Source organism: Drosophila willistoni, unplaced genomic scaffold, assembly GCF_018902025.1.
Source record: "Drosophila willistoni isolate 14030-0811.24 unplaced genomic scaffold, UCI_dwil_1.1 Seg531, whole genome shotgun sequence".
In the NCBI taxonomy this organism is placed as follows: domain Eukaryota; kingdom Metazoa; phylum Arthropoda; class Insecta; order Diptera; family Drosophilidae; genus Drosophila; species Drosophila willistoni.
Genome location: NW_025814459.1, coordinates 5,002,449 through 5,015,945, shown reverse-complemented (window position 1 = coordinate 5,015,945; position 13,497 = coordinate 5,002,449). Strand labels below are relative to the sequence as shown.

At 44.6% G+C, this 13,497-nt stretch overlaps 1 protein-coding gene across 1 annotated transcript; it reads left to right on the top strand.

The window, feature by feature from the left end:
* Positions 1 to 4,072: 4,072 nt before the first annotated feature.
* On the top strand, positions 4,073 to 12,861 carry LOC124461532. The gene is made up of 2 exons (XM_047013038.1): positions 4,073 to 4,181; positions 11,888 to 12,861. Exon 2 carries the CDS (start codon positions 11,922 to 11,924, stop codon positions 12,786 to 12,788), a length of 867 nt encoding a protein of 288 aa, XP_046868994.1. The 5' UTR covers positions 4,073 to 4,181; positions 11,888 to 11,921; the 3' UTR covers positions 12,789 to 12,861.
* Positions 12,862 to 13,497: the final 636 nt, after the last annotated feature.

Genomic DNA, 13,497 nt, shown 5'->3' with positions numbered 1-13,497 from the left:
GAGAATTACCAAATCAAAAATCCACGAGCTTACGAATCCATTACAAAGGCCCACTACGCGGACGACCTCATCGACAGTTTCAAGGATGACCTTGAAGCCATAACAGTTACATCATCAGTGAGAGACATACATGCCGATGGTGGATTCCAAGAAATTGGTGCTCAAACTCTGTAACTGTTCTCCAAAATCTAGGAGAACAGCAAATTAATCAACACCCCAAAGAATTAGGGAACCCTTAAAGGTCCTCGGTATGTATTGGGACCCAAATAATGACGTTTTTAAGTTTATCTTCAGATTTTCGAGATTAAAACGAGACGTCCTAACCTATGAGCACCCGAGGCCTAAGAATCGATTCCTGCACATATTGGTCCGATTCTAAAACGGCCCTTAACTGGTTAACCATGAACCCAAGGAGACTCCAGTCATTCGTCATGCGTAGAGTGGGCGAGATAATCGACAAAATCAGCCCAAACCAATTGCGCTGGGTTAGCACAAAGGAAAACGTTGCAGACTTAGCCACAAAATTTTTTAAAGTACCAGATGCATCTCGATTAAAGGACCCGATTTTCTAGGACTGTCTAACGACAAGTGGCCAGATCAAAGAGGAAGCGCCTATATCGAGCAGTGGCCAACGTTATGCTCTACGCCCAAGGTTACGCGCTAAGTGTTCGGGAAAGCCTCTACCGCAAACCCTAAGCCCCGAAAATATACACGCAGCGAAATCTCTTTTATGCAGACAGGCCCAATTAGCGACGTACTCAAATGTTTACCTGGACTCAGAAGACATCATCGGTGACGCCATCGTAATCCCAAGACACAGCAGAACTGCCTTTTTGATCGCAATTATCACGAAAAATCTCACCATATATTTCACGAGTTTACCATCAACCTTATTAGAAGCGTATTATAATATACCACGCCTATGAGTCCTATATAAAATCGTCCGAAATGTATGCCAACACTGCAAAATATCCAAAGCGAAGGCTCAAGTGCCACAAATGGCACCTATACCGATCGCCAGACTAGCTTGTTATGAACGACCATTCACATATACGGGAGTCGACTATTTCGGCCCCATACTAGTCAACGTTGGAAGACAGAAAGAAAAGCGCTGGAGAGCCCTCTTTACGTGCCTAACACTAAGGGCACTTCTAGAGGTCGCCTACAAACTCGATGTGAGCTCATGTATAATGTGCCTAAAAAACTTTATGGCACTACGTGGCACACCAAGAGAAATCTTCTCCGACAACGGAACCAATTTCAAAGCTACGGAAAAACTAGTTAAGGAGGAACCTGTGAAGATTGAGTTCGATCAAATCGCCGTTTACTATGAAGCTATAATATGGCGTTTTAGTCCACCATCGGCACCCCACATGGGAGGAGCGTGGGAACGTTTGGTCCGGACTGTAAAATCCCTCCTAAAGGCCATTTGCCCCTCTAGCAACTTTATTGACGAAACTCTTCGAAGTGACCTAATGGAAGCTGAATTTATAATTAACTCCAAGCCTCTAACGTTTGTTTCTTTAGATACAGGTGACGATGAAGCGCTTATACCCAACCACTTGCTTCTGGGATCAAAAGCTGGCTACAAACCAGTATCAGGAAATGTCGCCGACCTAAGGTTACAATGGCATCAAACGCAATCGTTTGCTGATCGCTTCTGGAAAAGATGGGTGAAGGAGTATACACCAACATTAACTCGACGCAGCAATACCACCATATGGACACCAAACGGCATCATGATACGCCCCGTTTCTAAAATTGCTGTTCTAGACGTCTGATTAAAAGAAAGTTAACATCCTGAGGTCGTTCACGGGGGTTGGGAATGTTACCGCCGTCATTACAAATTTAAAAATTAACCGTCAAATGCTGTTCGCCTGAAAATACTGGGGTATGGCAGCCCTGAAAAGCTCGTGTTTTTCAGGGCTGCTTACCCCAGCTACAATGATCCTTCTTTCCAACAGTACTTGCAATCAGATCTCGATGCGTTCTGTGATAGGTGCCACGTTTATAATTACACCTTAATGCCTCTAAGTGCTCTTTTATGGCTTTCAGTCGTTTGTCTCCGTTCCTAGCTCATTACTCTATTAAGTCTGTTCTGTTAGATTGTGTACCATCATTCAAAGACTTAGGCGGTATGTTGGACCCAAAACTTTCATTTAATGTTCATATTTCGTCAATTGTTAATAGAGAATGCAGTCTTTTTGGCTTCATTAAACGTTGGGCCAAAGGATTTGATGATCCCTATGTAACAAAGGATTTATACACTTCGTTAGTTCGCCCTACTCTAGAATATTGCCCGCCAGTGTGGAATCCGCAATATGATGTTCACCAGCGTAGTATTGAATCGGTACAGAAGCAATTCCTTAAGTTTGCGTTACGCGGTCTTAATTGGGACCCGAGTCCTCGCCCACCTTCTTATTCTGACAGACTTCTTCTTATTAATCATCCTTTACAACCGTAGGCTCGTTTTTGGCATTCTCTTTCTCCATAAACTTGTCAACGGCGAAGTCATTTCTACTAACTTACTAGATACGCTATATTTTTGTGTTCCCTCACGTCGGACCAGAAACTTTTTTCCTATTCACCTTAGTAGATGTCTGACTAACTACTCTCTTCACGAACCTTTTCGTGTTCTTTGCCAATCTTTTAACAACCTTTCTCACCTTATTTCTCCTCATCTTTCTGTCACGTCTTTTCGCGCTATACTTTTTCATCATCTACGGCGAAACCACTGAAAATATTCTGGACTTGGATTGGCTGCAACTCATACCTGACCACATTGGCTGTGAATCGGGGATGTTTAGTTGTGTATAAAGCTAAGCTACCTTCTTCAATTAATTACTATCTGTCTTTAGCTTAAGCTTTTTCGTCGACTGCTGTGTTAGTTGACATAAATAAATAAATAAATAAGTAAATAAATAAATAAACAAGTGGTTGGGATTTGATTTAAAATACATATTATACATTCATTAGTTTCTATTCGTTTTGTATTTTTATTGAACAAAGTTTTGTTGTCAAAATAGTATTTATTGTATGAATTTTCTGTCAAAATATTTTTATTTTCATCTGGATAAGGAAGTATCTCAAAGATAGGGTTTTTTATTATTTCTTGCGGAATGTTGTTTGGTGAATGTTTTTGTATTCAATAGTCTTTCCGAATTAACATGACTTAAGTGATTATGTTTTAAAAGTTTCGGGTTGAAAATTCATTGTCTAGTGAGCTGCATGTCCATTTCTATGTCTTAAATGTATTCTGTGAAATGCTCAAAATTAAAGATTAGAACTTCTAATTTTACCGATTTTTCCTTTCTTCCTTGAGGTTGTTTAGTACTTCTAGACCTTTGTTAATAGTGTCTATTAGGTAATTTAGTTCGTTTGCTTGTACGCTATTGCTTTCAAGATTATTTATTTTTTCTTCTAATTAATTTATCGTCCTGATCAAGAGTACCACAAAGATATTTGAATATTGAACCGCTTCCGTTAATTAGTCCTCGTTTGTTACGTTTTACAATTTGTATTCCATTAATTTCCCTACTTAGTTTTTCTGTTAAGTATTGAATATGGACTAAGTCTTTAAATTCCTGTGCTTGTTGCATTAAAATGTTATATGTAATGTCTATTATCGTTAATCTGACTTTTAATTAATGATATTCAAAGTTTGTCGGTAAGTCAATGGTTCCTGTCTTAAATATTAAGTAACCGTTCGGCTGTCGTTAAAGCTTTTGAATAGAAATTCCGGGAGAAGGAAAATAACCCAATCTTCATTCGTTGAATTCAAATTATGAACTGATTTTATTTACTGTTTATGCCCAACCGGGCAACACAAGGGTTAAAGGAGGCGGAAGCTTTCACCTCGCGCCGCTCTCCCGATGGTGCCCATCGCTCTCCCCACGAAAGAACTCCCCACACTCCGCTCCAAGCGGGGCTTGGTGCCCTGCTCTTAAGCTAAGCTAGAGTTAGTTGAAGTTTATACCTGAATACATCAAGTGAAGTGAAAATACTCTCTGCGTGTCAAAGAATTTACTGGGAGGAAAAAGGGAAAAGGAAAAGTTCACCTAGCTGCCATCAACCAGAAGGAAGTTCGACCCCCCTACACAAACATTTGGTCCTTCGAGCCGGATACTAAGATCCTCTCGAACCACTAGCATCGGTGGAATTTCATCCATATTTCAAGCTAAGTAATTTTTTTGCAAATTATAGGTATATGAGTACATGTACATGCCTCCAGCATCCGTACCCATACTCACATACAGATAATTGTTGCCATTGATTCTCCTAATCCAAGTAAAAATTACTTTCGCGCAAATTTTTCCTCCTCAAAGGAGAGAAAATTTTGGTCCCCAAATTTTCATACATATATATGTGTCCAGTACATAAGGCGCCATATTGGTTCGCCCACTTCAAGTTTTTTTTTCTCGCACTTTGGCATATATAGGCCAAGTATATAAGGCGACATATTTTATTTGCCTATTTCCAATATATATTTTTTCGCAATTTCAAAAAAAATATTAACACATATGTATGTATGCAGTGAATCAAACCTACGGAAAAAGTGATCTCCTACATATAAAATATATATATATGCAAGCAGAGTGTGTGAATGTGACAAAAATTACAAACATATCCAGTGCTACATTAAATCCAAAAATAAAGGTTTTGTGCAAATACAGTCCACTCCTGGGAAAAGTGTGCGCGCAGTGAAAGGTGGTTCCAACGAAGAGAAGAAAATTTTCAATACGAATAATAAAGATTTTAAAAAAAAAAAAAAAAAAACGAAAGTGAACCACCCTCTCACATATAAAAGCCACACTTAGACATTTCTGGTGACCAGACACCCTATAAAGTTGGGGGCATATCGGTTAGACACAGTAAAAGAAATCATATTAAAAAAAAAAAAAAAAAAACCATTAATTTATATAAAGAAATCCGATCCATTCACACCTCTGCATATCGCCATTCCATATTTTCATATTTAAAAAAAAAAGAAAAAAAAAAAAAGAAATTTTTAAATACATATATATATACTCCAACATTTTACATATCCATACACATACATATATATACATATTTTTCCATACATAAAATTTTACATATATATATTCATATCCATATACATATACATATTTTTTTTCCATACATAAAATTTTACATATTGATTCTCATATGCATATCCATACATACATATATTCCACAAAAATTTCTAATTTTTTCGCACACAAATATATTTTTCCATCACCGCGAACAAATCCCGCTATCCCGTGCAGCCTATATACATACATACATACGTGCATACATAAGTACCGCTTAACTGCAGTATACCAGTACAGCTGCAAGCTCATGTGCCAAAGACCGGCACAAAGCAAACGACCAAAAGTAGCTGTTCTGTATACCCTAGGTTGGCAGGCACTTTGTGGGGTATATATGTTGAAGGGTCACGTTGAGGAAAAAATCGAATAATATTTAATTGGTAAAAATTTGTGTTCCGCGTTTTTGTTTATTCTATTCCCACGCGTTCCAAGTCGTATCTTTGGAGTTAGATTCCAATTCCAAAGTGTTTCCACGCGTTCCAAGTCGCATTTTTTGGAGTTATATTTCAATTCCAAAATATTCCCACGTGTTCCAAGTCGTATTTTTGGAGTTATATTTCAATTCCAAAGTATTCCCACGTGTTCCAAGTCGTATTTTTGGAGTTATATTTCAAGTCCAAAATATTCCCACGTGTTCCAAGTCGTATTTTTGGAGTTATATTTCAATTCCAAAGTATTCCCACGTGTTCCAAGTCGTATCTTTGGAGTTAGATTCCAATTCCAAAGTGTTTCCAAGCGTTTCAAGTCGTATCTTTGGTTCTATTGCAATTCCAAAGTATTCCCACACGTTCCAAGTCGCATCTTTGGAGTTATATTGCAATTCCAAAGTATTCCCACACGTTCCAAGTCGTATCTTTGGAGTTAGATTCCAATTACAAAGTGTTTCCAAGCGTTTCAAGTCCTATCTTTGGTTCTATTTCAATTCCAAAGTGTTTCCACCCGCTCCAAGTCGCATCTTTGTAGTTATATTTGAATTCCAAGGTGTTCCAAGCCGTTCCTAGGGTTTTTGGCAGTGTTCCAAGTCATTCCAAACGTACCAGCTCGTTTTCTGGTTTTTCAATCTATTTCAAGGCGTTTCAAAGCCGTTCTTCAAGTGGTTTGGTAGTGTTCCAGTTTTTCCCAAACGTTCCAGTTCGTCTCTTTGGCTAATTTTCAAGCCGTGCCAAGCCAGCTCACCACTTTATAACCGCCACTCTCTGGGGTTATGAGCACGAGCCCGTCAAAAGACGAGAAAGCAGCTGAGAACACTGCAGCCCCGAGCAAATCCTCAATTGCTGCTCCAGGTCAGCGCCAGAGGAGTACCAGCCCTACTACTCCTCCTTCCCGAGCATTTCAGACCCTCTCTAGTCCACTAACTCTCAAGTCCGCACCATCGAGCACGGCCTTTCAGCAAGCCACGTCAGAGCCACGACGAGCAAGCCAAAAAGAGGTCAAATCATTGGTACCACTTCCACAGATTTTGGTAACCGCCCCAAGAGTCACTCGGTCCGAGACCAAAAGGGTTTTAGCTGCTTCCACCATGGCTTTGAAGAAGTTTGTTTCCATTTGCGATAAACTAAGTCAGTTTGAAGTCGACACCCACGTCACGTCACTGTCCGAGGTCAGCGTATTTACGCTCCAAGTCCGTCGTGATCGAGTTCAAGCGTTGTGGGAGAAGGTCGAGCAGGAATATGAGAAATGCGAGGCACTCACAGATGGTAAAGACGATAACTCTGAAGATTTAGCCATCCAAGCTAAATATGACAAATGCTATCAAGTTTACGAGCGATGCACGGCTCGATTAAACGAGCTTATCCATGAAGGGTCTGCTCCGACTCCTCCGAACCGTCATGCGCCTACCTCTGCACCAGCAGAACGAGGCTGTCGATTGCCACCCATTGACACAGAAGTCTTTACGGGAGATTATTTAAAATGGCCCACGTTCCGTGACTTGTTTACAGCCATCTACATAAGCGATTCGCGAATTTCCCCTGTTGAAAAGCTATACCATCTCCTAGCGAAAACGAGGGGTGAAGCCAACCTCATTGTAGCAAAATTCCCGCTTACAAATGATGGTTTTGAAACGGCATGGAATGCACTTAAACAGCGTTTCGAAAATAAGCGACTTATCGTGAACAGCCAATTCCGAGCACTTCTTGACCTGCCTCAAATTTCCCATGAGTCCGGAAAAGCATTACAGGATCATCAGAATGCTCTGCAGGCATCCATTCGCGCTTTTGAGCACTGTGGCCTGCCAGTAACCACTTGGGGAGGCATGTTCGTATTTTTCTGTTCCATCAAATTGCCAAAGAATACCCTTTCATTATGGGAGCAATCTCTGGGAGACAAGACTGCCATTCCAGAGTGGCAAATGATGGACGATTTCCTCACTGAGCGGTTCCGTACGCTCGAAGCGGTGGAAAATACAACTGCAATGGCTATTTCGGTTCCCACATCGAAACCTCCACGAAATCCGATTCCAGCCACCCGAAAGGCTAATACATTTGAAGCCAAGGTGACCACCAAACCAAAATCCTGTGATCTCTGTATGAAGGAGAATCACCCGGTGCGTCGATGTCCCCGCTTCCTTCAGATGACGGTGCCAGAGAGGGTGGCATACATAAAGAAAAAGTCCCTTTGTCTGAACTGTTTCGCAAGAGGACATCAAGTAAAAGATTGTCCGAGTCAGCACAATTGCTTCACGTGCAAGGGGCGTCACAATACGCTCTTGCACAAGGACGCCCGACCGGAGAATAATCCAACGTCGGTCCCAGCTCAGCCCAGTTCGCACAATATTGTCCGGACTTACTTTACCTCTGAGGCAAGGTCCTCACGAGATAAGTTGCTAGGTACAGCGATCGTGGACTTTTGGCACAAGGGCACTACTTATACTTCACGGGCGCTATTAGACCCGGCTTCTGAAGCCAATTTCATATCCGAAAGAATGTTCCGACTTATGAAGTTACCATTCCAAACTGTCAGGGCCGAAGTGACAGGCATTAACGGAAAGGTCAATAGAACCTTGAAGGTCTGTCACATAAGCATTCGGTCATCGCATGGACCTCCAGTCCAGATCGAGATAGAAGCGTTTGTCTTGTCCCAAGTTGCTGATGATTTGCCGTCATGTACGATAGCCCAAGCCACACTGGAAGGAATGCCCAATATTCCTCTAGCCGACCCCTCCTTCAGATTAAAGGCAAAGATCGATCTACTCCTTGGCATTGATGTAATACCAGCGGTGACTCTTTCCGGCATCCAGACCGGAGTGTGCGGATCTTTAATGGCTCAAGAGACGAGATTCGGTTGGGTCATTTCAGGCCCGTTGCAAGGGGTCCCCGTCAGTTCATGTGCCGCGTTCACCACGAGGGTCGCAGTTAGCAGAGAGGAGGGACTTGAAACTCTTCTCACAAGGTTTTGGGAGGTGGAGGATCTACCGGGCAAACCGGTAGAAGATTCTGACTCTGTTTGCGAGGTCAATTTCCAGAAGACCACAAGAAGAGATGTTTCGGGGAGATATACGGTCTCACTTCCGTTTCGAGATCCAACCAACATCAACCTTGGTCATTCCAGACCAGGGGCATTGGCTCAGTTCCTAAAAAACGAAAGCCGACTCCTTAAAAATATTCCGGCAAAAACTGAGTATGACGCCGTCATCCAAGAATATTTGGACTTGGGCCACATGCGTCAGGTTCCATTTGACGGCACTAATAAAAATTTTTATTTGCCACACCATGCGGTTTTCAAGCCGACAGCACCACAACAAAGGTACGGGTAGTTTTTAACGCCTCTAGCAAGTCCACCAACGGAGTAAGTCTCAACGACATACTTTACCCTGGTCCGGTACTTCAGTCCGATCTCACTACTCAGATTCTCAAGTGGCGTTTTTTCCGAGTAGTTTTCAATGCCGACATCACAAGAATGTACCGCCAAATTATGGTCGATCCAATCTATACGCCATTTCAGAGGATCCTGTTCCGAAATAAAGAGGGGCAACTTGGTGATTACGAGCTGAATACCGTCACGTTTGGCATTAACTGTGCTCCGTTCTTAGCCATCCGAGTACTTCAGCAACTCGCAAGTAATGTACAATCCAAATTTCCTTTGGCTAGCGATATTATCAAGTCCTATATGTATGTCGATGATGTCCTGGCAGGGGCTCATAATGAAACAACGGCAATCGCAATGGTCAATGAACTTCAAGACGCTCTTGGTTCAGCTGGCTTTCCCTTGCGCAAGTGGACATCGAATGTGAAGAGCGTGCTCAGTTGTATTCCAAAGAGTCATTTACTGAATGCTGATTTCCTCGACATCGAAGAGGCCAGCACAGCGAAAACACTGGGAATCCGATGGAAAGCGACTACGGATGAGTTTTATTTTGTCATCTCACCCCAAGATGTCAAGTCAGCTTATACTAAGCGAGAAGTCCTCGGGCAGATCGCCAAGTTATTCGATCCCGCTGGCTGGCTGGCTCCCTTTGTGATTCAAGCCAAGGTGTTTATGCAAGAGCTCTGGTTACAAGAGCTAGGGTGGGATGATCAATTGCCCAGTGAACTCCATCACAGGTGGCAGGATTTTACAAAGAGCTACTCCTTCCTTGACCAGATCCGAATTCCACGATGGGTTCTTCATGACCCATATTCCGACATCCAATTCCATTGTTTTTGCGATGCGTCACAGCGGGCTTATGGTGCCGCAATTTACGTGCGCGTTAGCAATGACCAAGGCATATCATGCTGCCTTCTTGCAGCGAAATCTAGAGTCGCCCCGGTTAAAACGGTTTCATTGCCCCGCCTTGAATTATGCGGAGCTACACTTTTAGCGGAACTGGCAGCTGCAGTTCTTCCGCAACTTCCAGTTGATAATGCGGAGGCTTTTTATTGGTCAGATTCCACCGTCGTACTGTCGTGGTTAAATAAGCCACCCTGCACATGGACAACGTTTGTCGCAAATCGGGTAGCAAAGATTGTGACGGCAACAAATGACGCCCCATGGAATCACGTTCGTTCAGAGGACAACCCAGCAGATCTCCCTAGCCGCGGCCTGAGTGCGCAGGAATTGGTACATAAGGATTTGTGGTGGCACGGCCCACCATGGCTACGGGAACCACAAGAGTCCTGGCAGCGAGCGACACCACTCCCACTAGACACTGCCTTGGAGAAGCGGGTAGTGAAGGTCCACGTCGCGATCGCTAAGCCAGCCAACGAGATATTATCTCGTTTTTCCAATCTGGCACGTGCCTTACGAGTGATAGCATATGTGATCCGTTTCGGCAGAAGGTGTCGTAAACTTCCAAACGATTACTCCGGGGAGGTGACCTCTAGCGAGATCAATCAAGTACTCCAGGGGTTGATCCGAGTCACTCAGCGTGATTACTTTCCGACGGAACATCGGTGTCTACAGCAGAAGAAATCTCTGCCCACGTCTAGCACCATTCTCAATTTGAATCCTTTCATTGACGTATCAGGTGTGATCCGAGCATGTGGGCGCGTGCAACAAGCAGCGGCCCTTAGTTACGATGAGCGTAACCCCATTCTGTTGCCAGTAGTAAGTCCGTTGTCCCGGCTGTTGGTGCTTTTCACGCATCAGATCTCTCTCCATGGGGGCAGCCAACTGGTAGTCCGTCTCATCCGACAGAGATACTGGATTCCAAGACTGCGGAATCTAGTAAAATCGGTGGTCAATTCATGCAAAGTCTGTGTGATTTATAAAAGAAGGCTGCAATCACAGCTAATGGGCACCCTTCCGGCCCAGCGAACTACTTTCGCACGACCTTTCACGACCACCGGGATAGATTTCGCAGGTCCTTTCGACATCAAGAGTTTCACCGGCCGCGCTTGCCGCATATCAAAGGGATATGTGTGTGTCTTTGTTTGCTTTTCCACCAAAGCCATTCACCTTGAGGCAACTTCGGATTTGAGTACCGAAGCATTTCTGGCAGCATTCGCTCGCTTTGTATCTAGGCGAATGTGTCCCCAGCAAGTGCAGTCCGACAACGGAAAAAACTTCGTAGGTGCATCCAGAGTGCTTGAAAAAGATTTCCTAAGTTCTACCCAGCAGAAAATATTATCCCACTACAGCCATCAGAATCTGTCCTGGCATTTCATCCCTCCCGGGGCACCACACATGGGAGGGTTGTGGGAGGCTGGAGTTAAGAGTTTTAAAACTCTGTTCTACAAGGCCACTTCCAACCAAAGGTATACTTTTGAAGAGTTCTCTACGCTGCTGGCTAAGGTAGAGGCGTGTTTGAACTCGCGGCCGATTTCTCCTATGTCTGAAGACCCCACCGACTCTTTAGCTTTGACCCCAGGCCATTTCCTAGTTGGCGGTCCATTGCTATCCGTGACGGAACCTGAAATCAAGGATCAGGTACCGTCTATCATTAACCGGTGGCAGCGTCCGGCAGGCCGTGAGTCAGCATTTCTGCACCCGATGGAAAGACGAGTATCTGAAGGAGCTACATAAGCGCAATAAGTGGCGATTCCCTTCTAAAAATCTTGAAGTGGGCGATCTGGTGGTACTCAAAGACGACAATCTTCCATTTAATGAATGGCGTCTCGGGCGAATCCACCAGACACACCCTGGCAGTGACGGCAATGTCCGCGTCGTCGAACTGCTTACCGCTCGCGGTATTGTAAAGCGTCCCGTCGCAAAGTTGATCTTTCTTCCTCCAGAAGAAAGAATTCAAACCCATTACGTAAAACTACAGTAGCGTCCAGCACTTGGTCCTTCCTCCCAAGTAAGAAGGGCCGAGCTGCCAGTAGTAATATGTGTTCTATCGTCCTACATTAATCCGCTTTCTTCATTATTTGTCCCGGCAGCTTCCTGATATTCGTCAACCTAGATCCCGTTTCCATGGCTCCGAGACCGCGTTCAGTACAGGCATCGAAAGAGGAGCGCAGATGTTCGCGAGGAACTGAGTCCTTCCGTTGCCGAGTCTGTCGCGGAATCCATTCTCTGAAGCGATGCCGTCGCTTCCTGCGGCTGAACGTGGAGAAGAGGATGAGGGCAGTGCTGGCGAATAAGTACTGCGCCAATTGCCTGGCCCACCAACATTCCGGAGGAAGCTGCTTAAGCGGTGATAAGTGCCGAATCTGTGAGGAGGATCACCACACGCTGCTTCACTTCCATGAACAGCCACGTCGACGCACTCCAAGCTCCGTCGTACGCCGAGTCACCCCCGAGTCCTCCAGACGAAGGGTCGCGCCAACGCCAGCCTCCGATCCGAAACTGACCTTGACCACACTGCTGCAGCACCGCAATCCGCATCTGATGCCCACGGCGATGGTGCGTATTGAGACGGAGGGAAAAACCTTCGACGTGAAGGCCCTGGTGGACCCTTGTTCTGCGGTATCGTCGATGGCGACGTCATTGGCCACGGCCTTCAAGTTGACAGCCGTCAATATAGGGGCAGAGAAAGCGGTGGCAGCAGTGATCCGGTCCCCAATCAGTGAAGGATGGCGATTGGAGGCGATCCTGAAGGTGGTCGATGGCTTGTGCTGCCGCACTCCAAGCGCTCCGGTGGACCCACAGATCGCCAAAAAGTTTGAGGGCATCGTCCTGGCGGATGAGACGTTCTACCGACCGTCGTCAGTGTCTCTGGTCCTGGGCGCGGATGTGATCACGGAGGTCATGCTAGAAGGGAGTCTACCTGGGGTTGGCGGGCGGCCGATTGCGATGCGCACAGTTTTTGGCTGGACCCTGTCCGGAGCGTGCCATTAAACTGCCTGGGTCTTGCACTCCTGCAAGGGGGGGAGCATGTTTATGCCCAACCGGGCAACACAAGGGTTAAAGGAGGCGGAAGCTTTCACCTCGCGCCGCTCTCCCGATGGTGCCCATCGCTCTCCCCACGAAAGAACTCCCCACACTCCGCTCCAAGCGGGGCTTGGTGCCCTGCTCTTAAGCTAAGCTAGAGTTAGTTGAAGTTTATACCTGAATACATCAAGTGAAGTGAAAATACTCTCTGCGTGTCAAAGAATTTACTGGGAGGAAAAAGGGAAAAGGAAAAGTTCACCTAGCTGCCATCAACCAGAAGGAAGTTCGACCCCCCTACACAAACATTTACAAAAGTGTTGTGTATTTAAATGAATTCTTAGATTCTAGGCGACAATTGTTCTTAAAAATACCTATTCTAATGACCCACTGTTACCGCCGTCATTACAAATTTAAAAATTAACCGTCAACCCGGAAATGCTGTCGCCGGCAGCCCTAAAAATACTGGGGTATGGCAGCCCTGAAAATACTGGGGTTAGCAACCCTGAAAAACACGAGAACCAACCGAGAGTTTGGCGTCAGTATGTGATGGCACCAGGGAAGAAACCTACAAACTTTTTTAAAGCGTTTAAAAGTTTTAAAATGTCAAAGTTTAATTACATAACACAACATGTAAAATTGCGCTAAATAAACTGATCGCTATGTAAACTGTAACTTA

What these genes read in the sequence shown, in the direction of transcription:
- LOC124461532 (XM_047013038.1), top strand. Translation starts at nt 11,922, where the DNA reads ATGGCTCCGAGACCGCGTTCAGTACAGGCATCGAAAGAGGAGCGCAGA.